Genomic DNA, 17,110 nt, shown 5'->3' with positions numbered 1-17,110 from the left:
AGAAGCCATTGTGGTTGATAAGGCTGGTCAACATTCAGTTTAATCCTACCAAAGAGCACTATAATAACCTTTTTTTGGTTCATGGTATCTTGGCATTGCTAATTGAGAAAGATCTTTCAGGCAAAGACCAAGTTATTCATTCATGGACATTCAAATCCAGGTAGACCTCACCTCACCCTTCTCCTTTAAGCATCAACATTTTTTAAGCATCACCCTAAGCAGTCGGGTTTGTTCAGTGGAGTATGCCAAATGCTTCCCCAGGCAGTGCTAGCGGGAGTGAAATAGTGCTGCAAGAACTGTCTCTCTCAGCTTAAAAGTCATATAGCCTTAGGGCTTGTCCCTGCTGGGGGGGGAAGAGGGAAGACATGCCAATGAAGGGGGATTCAATCCTGCTATGTTTAAATTTGACTTTGGGATCGGACGTGTTGCCAGGATGATTTGCCAGATGCCTTTATTGATTCAGTAGGAACTTTGCTGGGATTCTGGGCAGTCTCGGCTGCCGTAAAAAGCCTTAACTCTTGCTGCACCCTGCAGAGAGGAATAACGTTGAAGTTGTTGCACGTTGAAGTTGCTTGTCAGGTACATCAGAATATTTCTGTTTTGCCAGTACTGCATACTCTTGCCTCATGGATTTTAACCAATCTGTTTTGAGGTCGAAGCCAAGCACTTCTGTTGGCATACAGCAAGTCATAGGTTTGGTTAAACAAAATCAAGAATGTATGGGGATAGGTACAAGTCGGTGTACAAAACCTCGAAGATGGCATCATTTCACTGCAGCCTTCCAGCACTCTGCAGGAGGGCCAGTGGAGCCATAAACTGGGTTTAGGTGGAGCAATAGCTGTTTTCCACCTTATTTCTAGTTGCAGAGAAGTAGAGCAGGCTTAGAAGTAGATCACCCTGTCCAAAACCTCTGTACAGTTGCTGGAAGCAAACTTTTTCTTAAAACTTGGTGATTTTTTACCATTGTTGGATCTTTTTTTATTATCCACATAGGTGACAGCCTTTTACTTTTAAGAGCAGTCATTTATATTGAATTTTACATGTTGTCCCTGCCTCCTAGTAGACCTGTGGTAAAACTAATGTTAGCTTTAGGGAAGAGGGATATTAATTTGATTGCTCCCTGGATTTTTTTTTTTGTGTGTGATCAGGAGTCTGCACAGAGGTAGAGCTGAAGTAAAAATAGAGTGATAAAGTTTCTGGATGATCTTGGATTCAAGATAAACACACCATGCTAGGGAAAAAAAAAATGGACGTAGGTTTGAGGATGAATGCTGTCAGGTAATAAGGTGTGTCCTCTCAAAAAAAAAAAAAAGTAACTGAAGAGAATTACTGTTAGGGAGAACAAGAACTGAGTTGTTTTTTCAGCATAATGAGCCACTTGTCCAGAGTATTTTAAAATAAAATTAAATTTAAAAAACACAGCTATACTGGGTCTGACCAGAGATCATTTTTCTTGACAATCTTGTCTCTAGGTCTGGCCAATAATATATGCTTGGGAGAAAACATACAAGAATGGACTAAGTTTCATTCCCGGCAGCCAGTGGGCTGGGACACTTGAGCCAAAAATTCCAACAGGATTGTCATGCTTCATAGACCTTTTTCTGTGCACAGACTTGTCTTTTAAATGCATTTATACTCTTGGAATTAATGACATCCTGAGTCAGTGACTTTTTCCAGGCTGAAGAACATGGTGTTTGTTTAACCTCTTCTCCCAGATACTGGCACGTACCTCTGTTACTCTGCCGCCCTGTCATGTGGGAATATCGGAGATACCGACATCAAGCTGCTATATAAATGTTTCATATTCCTTGCTTATTATTCCTACCATTCTATTTGCCTTTTCATTAACTCTGAGCTAAAATGCTCAAAGAGTTATATCCACATTTGACTCCAAGATTTTTTTTTTTGAGTGGTAATGCCAAGTTTAGGGTCTATCACTGAGTATACGCACTAAGAGTGGTCTAACACTCCATGTACATTCATTTGCACTTGCAATGAGCTCTCCTGCCAGCTCATTTCCTTGGTAGTATCCTTGAATTATTCTGCAGCTGTTTATAGTCACTTTGATTGTAACTACCAAGAACTTTTTTTTATTGTTCAGTAATGACCTGGAAGAGAAGGTGGACAGCTTGGATCCCAGCACAGACACTTATGCTGCTACAGTTATAAACTCCCTTTAAAAAAATTGGAATGAATAGACAGTTTTTACACTTCAGCAGTTATTAATCTAAGAGACCTTCCATCTTACCCTACCATATGTTGAAGAACTTTGCTTGTAAAGGAAGCAAAGAACCTCATCAAAGGTTTTGGAAATTGAGTTACTCTAATAGGCTCACCCGTGTCCACATAGTTTTTGAGTTCTTCAAAAGATAATATGTTTCTGCAGCATGGCTCTCTTCCACAAAAGCTGTGTCAATGGTTTACTAATTTTGTTATTTATTACTAGCTTCTTGTCAACACAGAAGTCAGACTTAGTGGTCTGCAATTCTTTAGCTCCCCAGGGCCCTTTTATAAAAATGGGTGTCATGTTTTCCTCCTTCTGTTAGTTTGATAACAAGGCTGGTGTCAGCAATAGTTATACGCCACAATAGTTTGTCAATTTATGTTGCAGTCTCTTGGAAATACTGGGTTTATTAAAAAAAAAAAAAAAAAGAAAAAAGCAATTAGGCTATTCATGGCAGAAGAATCCGGGAGACGCTATTATGCAGATATGTTATCTCTGAATTACAAAGTCCCTAAGCTTTAGGTACCTGAAGATAGGAGCGTATAGTGGGTAGTATCCCTGTGTGCTTGCCCTGTTTTTGTTCTCTTCCCTGGGTATCTGGCGTTGGTCACTGCTGAGAGTTCAACGGAAATACTTAATTTAGCTTTCCTGCTTCTGAAGTGGTCTCTTTTCATTTTGATCATTTATCAGCCCAACAAACTTTCTGGCAGGCATCCTACTTGTGTTTGGAAAAAAAAATATTTCAATAGCAGCTTTTATACGTCAGTAAGCTATTTCTCAAACTTTTTTTTTTTTTTTTAATCTATCTTATTATTTACATTCAGTTTGCCTGAATTAGTGCTCATTTCTGTTTTCCTTGTTTGGACACCACCCTGTGTATTTAAAGAATGTCTGTCTTACTGCTAACAGCATCTGTGTTTTAATCATGCTGGCTTTCCTAGTTCCTGTCTAGGCTTTTTTTGTGATTAATGATAAACACTCTCAGCTTCTAATATGGTGTCTTTTGAAAAAGCTCCATGCTACCTGAAAGCATTTTACCCTTAGTTTCTCTTTTCAATAGCCTGCTCAGTTCTTTCCAGCTCCCCTTTTCCAAAGGAGGTGTAACGAGGACACCTCTCTTCTGGCATTAGACCTTAGCGTTGTGGCTACAATTAGAGCGTGGCTCCTACCCAGGTATGTCTTCAGCTGAGCTCCCTGTTGTGCTGAGGACTCAAAATGTGCTGCTCCTCTTGTGGGTTCTCTGACGTGCTGCCCGCTGGAAACACTAACTAGTGATGCCTGAGACGGTAGTCTCTGGAGCTCAGGTTATGTTTACTGTGTCCCCTGGGGCAGTGGAAGTCTCCTGCCTGTGTCTTCTGTCCTCGTAGGTGCTCCAGGTCCTCCCTACACGTCGCAGGTGCGGTCTGAGTCCTGCTTGGGCAGCCAGTACTTCTGCGTGGCTGTATCGGTGGCTTCCACTTGTCTGCATGCTAGAAGATCCCTGGCACATTTAAGCTCTAGTAATCTGGTTCTGGTTTATTTTAGAGAAGGCAGTCCTTCAATTCCAAAAATTTCACCAGGTACTAATGAATTTAAAGCATGCTGCTCTACACCATTTTCTCATCCAGGCACTGAAGCTCTGCTGCTTTTTTTTGCCATTGCCTAGAAATTTGGTAAATCCAGCTATTTTGTCCCTCTTTCCATCCAGAAGAAAATAAAGAAATAAATTGTCCATGTCCTCTCAGCCCCGTGACTGAGGGTATGAGATGCTGAATGAGCCCTTTGGCCAGGCCTCTGTTGCGTTTCTTCCAGCCTGTTTTATTACTTTCCATGGTGTAGCTCAAGATAAGAATGGCAAAGCAGGCAGAGTGCTGGCCAAAGGGGCTGTGGCATTTGGAGCTGTGGGTAAAAGCCGAACTGAAGAGATGTGCTGCAAAATCAGTCCTCCAATTCAATAGGTTTAAAATAGAGACCTAAGTGAAGTGATTATTGCTCTTAGAAGCCCAATTGTATTGTCTGTGGTTAATTGTCATGTCAAATCAATGAAAAATGTTCTTTCTTACGTTCTCGTGGAAGACATTAGTTCTGCTGCATGACTATCTAAGCAGAAAGTGTTGTATAATAATCTCGGTATGTTTAAAAAAATATTAGTACAAATCACAGTGTTAAATGTTGTCATTGTGTGTTGCCGTCCTTCCAATGAGGAGGAGTCAAACTGCATTTTGCTTTTTAGATCATTATCCTAAATGGATCCTTGCAGGACATAGCCTTATGCTTTCTATTCCCAGTGACTGTTGTTAGTAGCGGGTTTGTTGGGGGAGAAGGCATTAATTTGGAGTTGGAAGCTTTTTCACGGTCAGGGTGATGGATGTGCCCTTGGTAAAACCACGTTGGCTATTCCCACTCACTTTCTCCTTCATGCACTTGGAAGTGGCTTCCAGCAGTATATACTTTGTCATCTTTCCAGGGGCTGAGATTAGGCTGGCTTGCCATAGTTCCCTGGATCCTCCTTCTTGAAGGTGGGCATGGCATTTGTCTCTGCCAGTCCTCAGGAACCACTGTCAAGCACCAGGACCTTGTAAAAATGGTAGAGCATGACCTCACAATGACATCACAAGCTCCATTAGCGCCCTCCAGTGCAGCCCATCCAGTCCTATGGGCTTGTGCTGTGTTTGTCCCATTTGCTGTGATACGTCCAGTGAAGTGGTCCCTGACCCACCCTTCCTCTATGGATATTCCTTCACTTCTGCAGACTTTGCCACTAGACGCAGGGACCTGGGAGGTGTGACAGCAAACCTTGCCAGTAGAGACTGAGGGAAATCAGGTGTTGAGTTTCTCAGTCTCTTCTGTGTCCTTTGACACTAAGTTGCATCTCATTCAGCAGTAAACCCATGTTTTTCCTTTTGCCTATAAGCCCTTCTCGTTGCCTTTCCCATCTCATGCATTTCAGCTCCACCAGAGCTTGCCTTTAATTCTCTTTGCATGTGCTCAGGCAGTATTTCTGTACTTCTAGGTAGCTAGTCCACGCATCTACCTTCCCTGCTCTTCCTTTTTGCATTGGAGCTCCACCAGGAGTTCCCGGTGCGGCCACGTGGGCTTTCTGCCCTGTCTCTTTGACTGACTGCACGTGGGAATGGCTGTTCCTGTGTTTTGGGGAGGTTGTCCTCAAAGAAGCCATTCCTGGGCCCTTTTTGGCAAAGTTGTAACACCTGAAATCATGAACTTCTCATGACAGATGTTAGGAAACATTTAAGTAATGGTTTCTTTATGAAAGAGTCAAAAAAGAAGAGAAAACTGCCTGATGGACAAAAACACTGATGACTACAAGTGTGGAGCTCTGAGAAGAAGCTGTCTGGTGTATGGTTCATTTCAAGAGCTGCACCTAGTTATACAAGACCAAAGCAATGCGAGTTGTTCCAAAGAATCTGCATTCAGTACTTCTAAAAAAGTACATATCTACAACGCATTAGTTGCAGTAGTCTCTTTGTAGTTTCTTTTATCTCAAAAACACTAAGAAGCAATGCAAGTTTTTCCTTTATGAAGCTCATGTTCCCAGTAGAACACCCCCATCCGTATCTGCTGTTTCCATTGGTATATTTTGATGGGGTTGGGTCATGCTTATTGGACTTTGGGCTGAAATTTAAGTCAAGAAGCATTCTCTTAAAGTACGTTGTAAGTGATGCTCTGTGAAACTCCCTGTCTGTCCTATGAACTAACTTACATTACTGTAGAGCCCTTAAGCCAGGCATGTTCATACTGTTGATCAGATTTCATGCCAGGGTAATTAACTGTGTTGGCTGTAAGAAAGGATCAGTGCTCAACATGCTTTGCTCAGATGTGATATGCTGTTGTTATCCAACCCATGGAAGACTTGCTTACAAATTACTCTTACTGACCCAGAGGGGTTTAGTCTTATGACTCTAAGCTAGATTTTTTTTTTTGACAGCTTCTTTTGACAAACGTTACAGGAATTTTGTCCTAAATAGTTTGACTGGGAGAGGAAGCATCATGACTCTGAATGTTTATGGCATGAGGCAAATGAATCTCTTACTGGATGTTTTTTCAATATGACAATAGATTACTGCTGTCTGCTCACCAGCGTGAGCCAGAACTTCAGCTGCATCACCCACACACATCTGTCAGTCTGATCATGGCAAAATAAATATTTTAAAATGTTTTTTCCTTTCATGGATTATCCAGTTTGACTTTTCCTTTTTAATGACATTATTGGTGTTACAGGGCATGCCCCCTGGGCCATACAAATGTGTACTTGAATAATTGGATCTGTTGTTATGGGTCACCTTTTATACTTCAAACGGAACAACTGGCAATAAGCTTTTGTTGAAAAACCTGAAAAAGTAACTCTTCCTTGCTTGAGTACAGGGCTGCTTGTGTACAGAAATGTATTTTTGGACAACTGTTTTTGCAGCTCATGACATTTTATAAAACAAAAGGGAATAAGAATTGACTTGTTTTTAAAAATCATATGTATAGCTTTGAAGGGCATTTGTTCTATTTTTTTGTTATTATTGTTAGTGCAAGCAGAGGAGGGAATTCTTGCCAAAAATAAAGACTTCGGACCTTCACTTAAGAATACACACATGCAGAGCTGTGTGTTAGTAAAGCAGAGCTGTTAGTGAAGATATTTTTCCTATCGTAGTTTGATAGTGACAGCTTGGACCCTTTAGTTGGTCCAAGTACTATTAGAAATATCAAACTGTATAGAAAACTTTTAGTGCTGGACTTGAGCTGAAAAAATAACCAAAATCTTTAGTTATAAACAATTACTCAGGGTATGAAATAAGGCAGATGAATCTTGGCTGCTCATTAGAAATGGATGGTCTTTTTACTCTGGGCAAATAACATGAATTTAATATATTCTCTTACAGTAAATAGTTAGCTGTCCAGTCAGTCTTCTTGTAGCTAAGGAGATTGAATAGAAAAGCTCTGGAGTGGAGTCTGCTTTCTTCAGCAATGTGATTAGTTCCTTAATTATAGCACTGTACAAATTACATATTTGATACTGTTACACAAAATAAGCTTTCAGTAATTACTGTTGGTATCTGTGTCATTGGAAATGGAGCTTTAGGGATTTGGTTTCATTTCACATGGTACCTTGGGAAAAATTTTTATTCAAGTGCCACATAGTACACTGGAACATTTCTGTAACCAAGAAAACTGATTTTATATTATGCACATAAATCTTTGTATGCCTCAGTGAGAGCTGGGGTTGAGAATCAAGTGAATTACAGTGGTCACACGAAATCAGGAAGGCTGGCTTTCCACTGCAGGTTATCAGCTGCCTTACTGCTGCCAAGACTCCTGGAGGAAGAAAATGTGCTTAAAATGTAATTAGCCACGTATTGTCAGAGCATTTCCTTGGGGCCCGGAAAGATTTTAATTCCCGGCATTGGCCTTAAAGCAAAACCAAGCATTTTCTGCTCATGTTTCAGGTCCCAATAGTGAAAACTACAGTGAAGATGGATCCTGTGTCTCTTCAGGTTGGCTGCTAGTGTTTCAAATTTTAAGTTTCAACAAATAGTTGACCCAAAGAGTACAAAGAAGTTGACAGAGGCACCGGGTGTGCTGTCTGTAGTTGGATTTACTTACCTCTATGTGTGCATCTGAAATGAGAAGACTGAGCTTGGAACAGGACCTCTTGCTCAAGAAAAATGTATAGTGCAGCACCTGGAGTATATTTAAATTCTGCCTTAAACCTTGACTTAGGAGGAGGGGGCAGAGAAAAGTCTGAGAGGTTTCCTGCAGCTGCTTGTGTAACCCTCCAGGTGCCGTCTTGCATCACAGAAATTTGGGGGCAAATGGAGGGAGCATTCTGTCAAATGAGTTGTAATCTGAATGTGAAACACAGAATTGAAACGAACTTCTTATGCTCTGTCTTGTTCCTGTTAACCAGAACTTACTGTGGTAGAGCATTTAAACTTGCATGATATAATTCAGTCCAGCTGAGCATGGGCAGGAGCTTCAAGGTTTAATATCTGAGCCAGGCATGGTGGAAATACTTTTATTTCCATGGGACTGAGCCCACTGCCCCAAGCTTCAGTGCACGATGTGTCACGGTGCTGGAGGCGTGCGGGGAGATAGCACACCACTTTAAACCATGACAGGAAAGAAGAGGGCTTTAGCTCCATCTCTCTGTAAGGTGCTTGCCCTTCCCCCAGGAAGGGCATTTATTTTAGCTGCCCAGCTGCCCCAGCTCTCTTGAGCTATTGTGTTTATTGCTTCAACATTTTCAGTGTTGGGCAAGTGATACTATGGGCAAGAATCTTGTGATTTAAAAAAAAAAAAAAAAAAAAAAGGCAAAGTTTATTCCTTTAATTTTCCTCTTAGCCCTAATGTTGGGTCTCTGTACAAACCTTACCCTGAATTGGGATCGTGGCACTTTCGGAGGTATGACAGGAGATGTAGTTTGTGCTTCCAGGGGCACTAATGACAAAATTCAGTCACATAGCTTTGCAGGCTACTTCAGGAATGGAAGTAGACAAAGCTTGTAGCTATTCTAAGTATAGGAAATGCTGTTTCAGCATAGGTTTAAGCTGTTAGGTAGTGTGTAGTAGAGGTTTTGCTGCTGTCTGGTGAAGGGAAAAAAAATACTCAGCTGCGCAAACTGTCCTTCTTGGGTTGTCTGTTCACTTCTCTTCCAGAACCCCTGTTTCTTAAGTTGACTACTCTGATTTTATATTAATGTTGATGATGCATAAAAATATCCTGTAAGGATTCATAGGTAACAAATACAGTATTAACATTAGATTTACTTAGTCATATCTTAACAAAATGCCCCGTTCTGTAATCTGCTCTGTCTACTCTAGCCTTGGGCAATGATCCCTCTGACTTGCAGGCGATCAAGCAGCCAGCCTCAGCCGGCACCTTGGTGGTGTCAACTGTGTAGATGAGCAAAACGTTGAAGGTGCTTTGTGAAAGAAACTCTCATTTGTCGTCTTAGGGGGTAGATACAGTTTACTGCAGTAGTCATAATAAATTGATTATTTAAAATACAAGCAGCCCAGAATTCAGTATTAAACTATGTGAACAGCGTGTTGTCTGCTGAACGACTGTGTCCTTATAAGATAAGAATGGGGCTTACTAGAAAGGAAGCTGCAAATGAAAACAGAGGTCCTAACTTATTTTTAGGCTCTGCTAGTGCTAGAGCCCCTCAAAGAGTGAGAAATTGCATGCACCATAAAGCAATTATCAGTAGGTGATAACTGATATCACTATGAATCTCATACCACTTTAAACATGAAATAAAACTTAAAATACAATTTAAAATTGTGAACAGTTTTATATTAATGGAGAAGAGAGGTTCCATTTTTTAATGTCAATTACAATTTCGGGATAAATGCTAAATTGAGACCTTCAGATTTGTACTGGTTGAGGGCTCTCAGCTTGGAACGGCTGACTCGAGCTTCTTAAGGAGTTGGCTGCTGGAGTGGTACAGGAATGCGAAGGCAGCAGCCCGCTCTCTCAGAGAAATCTGTGCTGCTGTGTTTTGGTCTGAGCACACAAGTACAGTGCTCTGCAATCCAGAGCGGGGACTGACATGCCTTTGGTAAGCACAGGTGCTAGTTAGATAGTTGACCTGAGGAAGGTAGTATCAGGATATGGAGTTGCTTGCGGCCACGTTCTCTCTTACTTTTCTCTGGAGCTTAGGTGCTGCTATGCTAGGGAAGTTACGAATTCAGGATGACATGAGAAGCACTTCTCTTGGCTCAAGATCTCAAATTGCCCTCTTAAGTATCTATTGGATTGGGGCTCACCCTTAAATTGCTGTCGAGGTGCTCTCCATGTTCACTTCTTGCATTTTTGCTTGATGGCCGGATTACTCTTCTGGGAGAAGCAGCCTCTAGTCTGGGCTTTTTTTAGCCTGGGGAAATTTGAGCTTACACTGTAGGGTCATCTACTCCTTGGAGCATGTACCCACGATCACTTTTGTGGGGCCGGGGGCTTCAGTAAGAGCAAGCCAATGAATAGGGTACAAAGCTGCAGGAGCAGAAATGTTCCTCAAGCCAAGGAGCGCTCCAGCCTCGATCTCCAGCTTCTCGTGCAGAGCCATCCTCTGTGAAAGGGTGGTTCTGCTGTGGCTGGTGCACAACTTTGTCATCGAGATGCAGGGATGTTAGTGTGGTGTGGTCTCCAACAGTGCTGTTCCCTCCCAGGGGTGGAGAGGGAGTAGGACTAACTCACATCTTAAGTACGCAGGCTAACAGAAGAAACGTTAACTCGCTCTGTTTCTCCATTAGATCACTACTGTATTTTTCAAAAGGTTTCTTCTCGCTCCAGTGATGAGTCAATCCATGTTTTTGCTCAGTAATATCAGTGCTGATTTGGGAACAGGAAGTTTTTATCCATGGACTGATCTGAAGGTGTTGCTTCCTTTCACCCATGAGTTCCCTGAAGAAAGGAAGCCAACGGAGCTGCTCCTTCCTGCAGCGCTGCCCAGGGAAGGTGTCACCAGCCCTTCACAGATCTGTGCACGCCTGCCCTTTCTTGCCCCATGTCATAACTCCTTACAGGGGTCAGGAAAAGTGATGAGAAGTGTCTAGAGGCGAGACTAGCTTAAGGATGCTACCCTCTCGTTCCTGCGTATCTGCTGCAACGTGCCATCCTCTCAGGTATACCTCTCGGCTATAGTAAGAATTCAGAATAATTTTTTTTAAGTAAGTTTATGTTTACTAGTTTGGTTCACAGCATATCCCCACAGCTGACCTGCAGGCTCCACCTGAAAGGGCACCCTGCTACCGTATGTGGGCACGACAGCACCCGGGGGATGAAGCTAGAGGTTGAAATGTATTTAAATCCTCTTTCTCACAGACCCTTTTGTATTCTGAATGTGTCCCGTGCCAGTTTCCAGTAGCTTGCAGCTTTTGCCTGCATTCCCGTATCTGCTTGATCCTATCTTTCAAAACTGAAGCATGAGTCTGGAAATTCAGGCTTTTTCCCTTTCTGGTGCCTAAACTTTACAGGGGCACTAGTACTGTGAAATTCAGCTTCAAACAGAAGGAAAATGCATTTGTGGTGCCTTGGTATGTGGTTTGCCAACCACTGGATGTCAGTGCTGCTCCACTGAAGAAAGGCTCTTCCCTGCTTCCTTCCCTGTGGACGTGAAGGAAACGGGACCGGAGGCTCCTGATTTTTGTCGCTCAAATAATTGAGCAATGTTTGAATTTCTTGGAAAAATTGCCACAGAGATGAAAATATGCATTAATTGCATATATCTAAAACAACTGCTATGTTTCAATCCTCTAAGTCTCAATGCAAGACGAGAGACAAGATAGTGCATCTGAGTTCCTGCCGTCTGTTGGAGCTTATGGGCTTGATGAGTCGGTCTGTGGACTGTCCAATAAGTGAAATAAAGCCTCTGGAAAAAAATAAAAGTATGATCTTACTAGAGATATAAACGTAGTGCTTTTATGGCTTGCAAATGGCACATTTAGCAACACATGATTTTTCAAGTTTAAAAAGTAAAACGTGCTGACAGATTTGAGGAGATTATGTTGGATATGTAGCAAAAAGCCTGTCTAGACCTCTGGTTTTGTTTTAAAAATGTATTAAATGCAGATCAAAAAATGCTTATAAATGGCTCACAGATGTGTTGTTCAATTCAGGCTTTTGTAATAGGTTTGGCTTTTTAAAACTATGTTAAGTCACTTACTGTCTTTCATTCTTACGCTCTTCACCATTTTGTTGCTAAATATGACTTACCTACAGTACAGAAAGTGGGAGAAGAAAAACAAGCAGAAGATTTGGGATTTTTTGCAGAGTTTGCTTTGTTTCTGCTGCCGAAATGTTTTTGTCTGAAATGTTGTAGCTGTCTTTCTTTTTAATTGGAGAGCAAAAAAAGTTTCCTAGCTAAACTTCTGCAGGTGCAGGTCAGCAGCACGGTGCAACCTGCACAAGATACTACCTCCTCCTTTGAGGCAAAAAGTACTATTAATTTCTACTACCTTTTACATGGAGCTCTTGAATGGTGTTCAGCTGGCATGCCAGTTTTGAATGTGTTAACACCCCATTTTCCTCCATTTTAACGTAATTGTATCATCACCAAAGTTAATCCAGGTGAACAGACGTGTAAAACAACAGTTCTGTTATTAATCCGTTATTAAACACACGATGGAAAAATCTTTCTTTACACAGCCGACTTAATGCACCGAGGTAGCTAAGCGTATCCATTTTATCTCTACAGATAGCCAAGTAAGTTGCTGACAGCTTAAATGCTTGTGCTACAAAGGGAAGTATTGCGATCTGTAATCAGCTGAAATCTTGTGAGAGGGATCTGTGAAGGCAGGCAGGCATTAGTGGCCTCGACCGTGCGTTTTAAACAGTCGGTCTAGCACTTGTGTATTGGTAGCTTAGCTGTGGGTACTTCAGGCATAAAAACAATTGAGATGGAGGATTTTAGTCGGTAAACCGTACTTGTAGACATCATGCTGTTTCAGAGGTTGCTTACAGCATGCCTAAGAGAAAAAAATGCCTTATTAGATCGGTCTTAGTTATAGACTGTTTTGATTCTGTAATTTTCTCTTCCCACAGGACCAAAATGAATAGAATGTTTATACCGTTTTCTTTTTTTTCTGGTGGGTTGGAAATATATATTGCTGCTGTTCCTTGACAATGGTCAAGGAACAATGCTTTGTTCCTTGACAAAGAAGGTGAAATACATCCTTCTTCATCAAAGAAATGCTCTTTAAATACCTATAGCTCTGTTACGTGAGTTCTTTCCACATTTAACATAATTTAGTTTCAGAAACTGTGGTGATTTCTGATGATTAAGGTAGTTTCTTTTCAAACACAGGAATGTTTCTGTGCATTTAAGGTTTTTATTGTCTATAGAGAAATACAACTGTGGAAGCTTGTGCATTTTTAAGTTTAAAAGTTTCCATTTGTCAAGAATAATTTCTTAATACATGGTAGTTGTCTTCGAAAAGTCAGGTTCTCTCTAGTAGAGACTTTACTTACTGAAAGATGAAAAAGGGAAGTCTTTTGCCCACTGAAGTCAAAAGGGGTATGTCTCTGGGTTTGGTGATAGGAATTGTATTATTACAGTTTGAAAAGGGGCTAGTGATCAGGTAGGGAAACTTCCAGGTAAGGAAATACCTGGACTGGTTGTAATTAGGGAGACTGTGAACGCTCTTATTTAGGGCTGCAGTTGAGGAAATGGGACGTTACAATTGCAAATGAAACGCATCGTTGATAAATGTGATTAATAAATTTCGAAAGTGCAGACTGAATTACTCATGTTGCTTGTTTCTAAATCATCTGTAATACCTCCGGAAAAAAGACCTGGGTTCAGCTCCACAGTGAAATTGAAATGCAAAACGTCTTCAATGGATACAGAAGTGCTTTTCATGGCATGCCAAGCTGGAACCCTGAATGGGTTTGGTAACTTTTTTTTTTTTTTTAGCTACATTTGTTATACCTGGAAGTTTAACCATGAATAATAAACAATAAAGATCACATCTTGTCTGCCATGGGATTATATTTTTCCCTCAAGCAACTATGCTTTTCTGACAGTTTTTGCAAATGGAGATAGTTTTATGCAGAACAGCTGACATGAGCATTTCACATGCTGCTGCTGTACTTCCAGCAAGTTTGCTTACTATGTTTAAATCTATTTTATTGTGAAAGGGCAGAAATTAATGACTTTTGATTGCCTTGCCACAACAATGTTTGTAACTTTGCAAATTATGCAGATTCTGCATGTGGACTGTAAACAGAAACACTTCATAGACAGTCCTTTTACTGGGTAAATCTGATTTAAAGAGGCTTAGAAAAAAAACAGCACTGTCTTATTGTGTGTTATGCAGTAGGTGAGCCAGATGCACAGTCCATCCTAAATCGTGGTATCTGTTGGTTTGAAGAAGACCCCCGTCTTGGCAGCCACAGTTTGGGGCTTTTCTTCTACTGTTCTCTACTGGGCGCACAAGCAGCGTCGTGGTGGTGGTGGTGGTGGTGGTGGTGGTGGTGGTGGTAGGGATGTCTGCCGGCGGGGTCTGTGCAATGCCGTCCACCTACACAGGAGGAAGCATGTAGCTCTTGAGGCAGCAGTCATTCACCAGCTACATCCTGTCTTTCTCAGGAGGAAAAAAGCCTCACTGGCTGGAAGCAAGCTGCTATTTGGGCCTCATACCTCTATGATGCACTTAAGCTGTATTTCCTTTTATGTCCTGTTTCTCTTCAATCTGAAGGATAGCCGTCAGTGAAGATTTCATTTGCACAAAGATGTTGTTAAGCAGTTCTGTAAATCATAACGTGAAAACTAATAAAATCCAATCTTTTTACAGATGCAAATACTGGCATTATGATGATAACCTGCTCACCTCCAGCGTTGTCATTGTCTTCCATAATGAAGGATGGTCCACACTCATGAGGACAGTCCACAGTGTCATTAAGAGAACACCAAGGAAATACTTGGCAGAAATTGTGCTGATTGATGATTTTAGCAACAAAGGTATACTTGGAATATTAGCACACTACTTGTAGAAAAGGAAGTTTCATTTGTTTTAAAGATGGTTTTCTTTTTATTTATTACTCTGCCGTGGATTAAGTTGACTCTGCAAGAAAAGTAAGTTGCTTCTGCACAGTCCTTTCAGTTTTCAGTGAAGGGAAAAGCTCTTTTCTAATGAACCGGTTTCATAAAGGTGGCAATCCTTTACGTGTATTCAGCTGTTTGAAATACAGGATTTGTGGTGGGGTCTCTTCCACAGTTACGGAGTTGTATATAGTAGAAAGCTAGCATAACTAGTACCTCTCTTAGCCCTCATGAAAACAAGTAGTTTTAAGACTATTGAAGGAGTTTGAGTTAAGCCTGTTAGGAATAATTTCTTTCTTTATTCTACATAGGAATCCAGATTCCTTTGGTTTTTAATACTATAATAAAAATGTATCTAAGGCTATTGAATTATTCTGATTAATTTTCACTGTCTTTTTAATTTTTAACATCTTTTTTTTTATTGAACATCATGTTGAGGTGGTTATTGTTTCTTATCGGGGGGAGAGGCTTTTAAGAATTTAAGTGCATTTTAATTTCTGCCCTTTCTTTGAGTCCTGCATATCAATGTTTTCAGAAGTCCAGAGATATTCCTCTTCTTTGTAATATACATTGTGGTCTTGGTTTTTAGTCATGATGTATGTACTTACGTGTGATTCTTATAAATATAAACATACACTGACTTTTTTCTTTTAATGGTAGTATCTTCAGCGTTAATGCAAATAGAGGCTGAATACAGAGGAGAACTGAAAGTGGTATGCTAGAGATATAAGATGATTTATATAGAGGAAATCAGTCTGGTTTTAAACTTTAAACAAATATGAAAACAGTGCACCAAAACTGCATGCTCTGCAAGATTTTATTGCAGCATAGTTCTTGAGTAGAAGTTGGCAGAGAAAAAGAGTAGATGCATAAATAAAAACATAGCTTTGAGTGTGTGGGGTGACAGTCTCTCCCAGATGACGACTATGATGGCTTTTAGGAGCCTGCGCAAGTTTGAACTGCTCAGCAGCATAGGATACGTTCCCTTTACCCTCCTCTTTGTTTTTGTAATAGCTGAACTGGGTAGTGGCATGGAAAGCAGATGACTCTTGTTCTGAAACTCTCCATTTTATCAAGTGATCTGGGCTTCTCCCAGTTCCAGCATCACAGGAGGAGTTGTTTTCTGCAGGTATACCCACTATAAATTTTAAAACCGAACTCATCACATAGTCAGGGTTGCCTTTTTTGAGTATAAATCACTATTAAAAGTAATTACCATATGTTAATTTTTACATCAAACCTGTAGGTAGGTAGGTATTATTTTCTGTTTGTTTTTACAGGAGAGGTAAAGTTACCTGTATTGTAAACTTGACTACATCTGGCTTAGTCTAATAAAGATACTGAACACTACATTATAGTCTCCTGTATCCTTTTACAGCTTTTGCGAATTTGGCTTAGATATACACACACGCTATAAAACAAAAATATCTTCTCTCCTAAGGGATATAATTTTAATAATTCAGTCTGCAGACATGTGCTGTGTTTTTCCTTTTCAGCTAGGATCACAGCTTTCCCTCAGAGCTATTCAAGGACCGAGTTAGCTGTGTAAAATAACTATGACACTGATGGTCTCTAGAAAAACTACCAGATTTTTTTACTAATGATTGGACCTCGGTACTTGGGTTTCACATGAGTTGTAGCTGACTCTGTGCTATGTATATGTGATTCATGGAATGAATTAGTCTGGCATAACAACTTGTACTACGGTATTCCAATACGTGACGATTGTTAAATAAAGGCAGTATTTTTCAAGAAATTTGTTTTGAAATACAGAACTTTACTTGTGCTCTCTGCTCGTATATGAATGGTTAGCAGATACAGCTAGCCTGGATCTAACATCCAGCAGACCCTTGTCTCTGTATTTCCCACACTTCATTTTCCTGAATAACTTTCTTGAATCAGAAAATTCAGTAAAGCAAGCTCAAGATGCAATTTTCTCATGTATGAGTGACTGTAAAACAAGCATGGACTGGAATGGCTCTGAACACCTTGCTGCAACTGTACTGTTTCACTATAATAATTCTTCAGACTGCTTTAGGCTATTACTTGGTAAACATAATTAACTTAATTTCAATAATTCAAATTGCATTCTAGATGAAAAGTGGCCAAGAAAAATGGCACCACTTCTTTCTCCCCAGAGAGAAGCATGAACTAGTACAGGCTGCAGAGAGTGCCAAGCCGCCTGAAGAGATCTCCAGTTGTTAGGAGAGCTGCAAAACACACGCACTCTTAATCATAGCAGAGCTGCTGGTGGCTTTTTGCTCTTCCAGCCAGAAGAAAAGCACTGCTGACAGCACAGATACAGGATTTTCTCCTTCCCCACCTGCTTTCAGACTGCACACTTCGTATCTGCCTTTCCA

General features: G+C 40.7%; 1 protein-coding gene across 2 annotated transcripts in view; it reads left to right on the top strand.

Moving 5' to 3' along the window:
* Nucleotides 1-17,110, top strand: part of GALNT7 (polypeptide N-acetylgalactosaminyltransferase 7) — a 74,548-nt gene that overhangs the window by 34,633 nt on the left and 22,805 nt on the right. For both annotated transcript variants that reach the window (XM_075500308.1, XM_075500307.1), the window contains exon 3: nt 14,503-14,669. In XM_075500308.1, the coding sequence (XP_075356423.1) occupies nt 14,503-14,669 (167 nt within the window). The remainder of the gene's footprint in view (nt 1-14,502; nt 14,670-17,110) is intronic.

Source organism: Mycteria americana, chromosome 4, assembly GCF_035582795.1.
Source record: "Mycteria americana isolate JAX WOST 10 ecotype Jacksonville Zoo and Gardens chromosome 4, USCA_MyAme_1.0, whole genome shotgun sequence".
NCBI classification, from domain to species: Eukaryota; Metazoa; Chordata; class Aves; order Ciconiiformes; family Ciconiidae; genus Mycteria; species Mycteria americana.
This window is presented reverse-complemented; position numbering and strand designations above follow the sequence as displayed.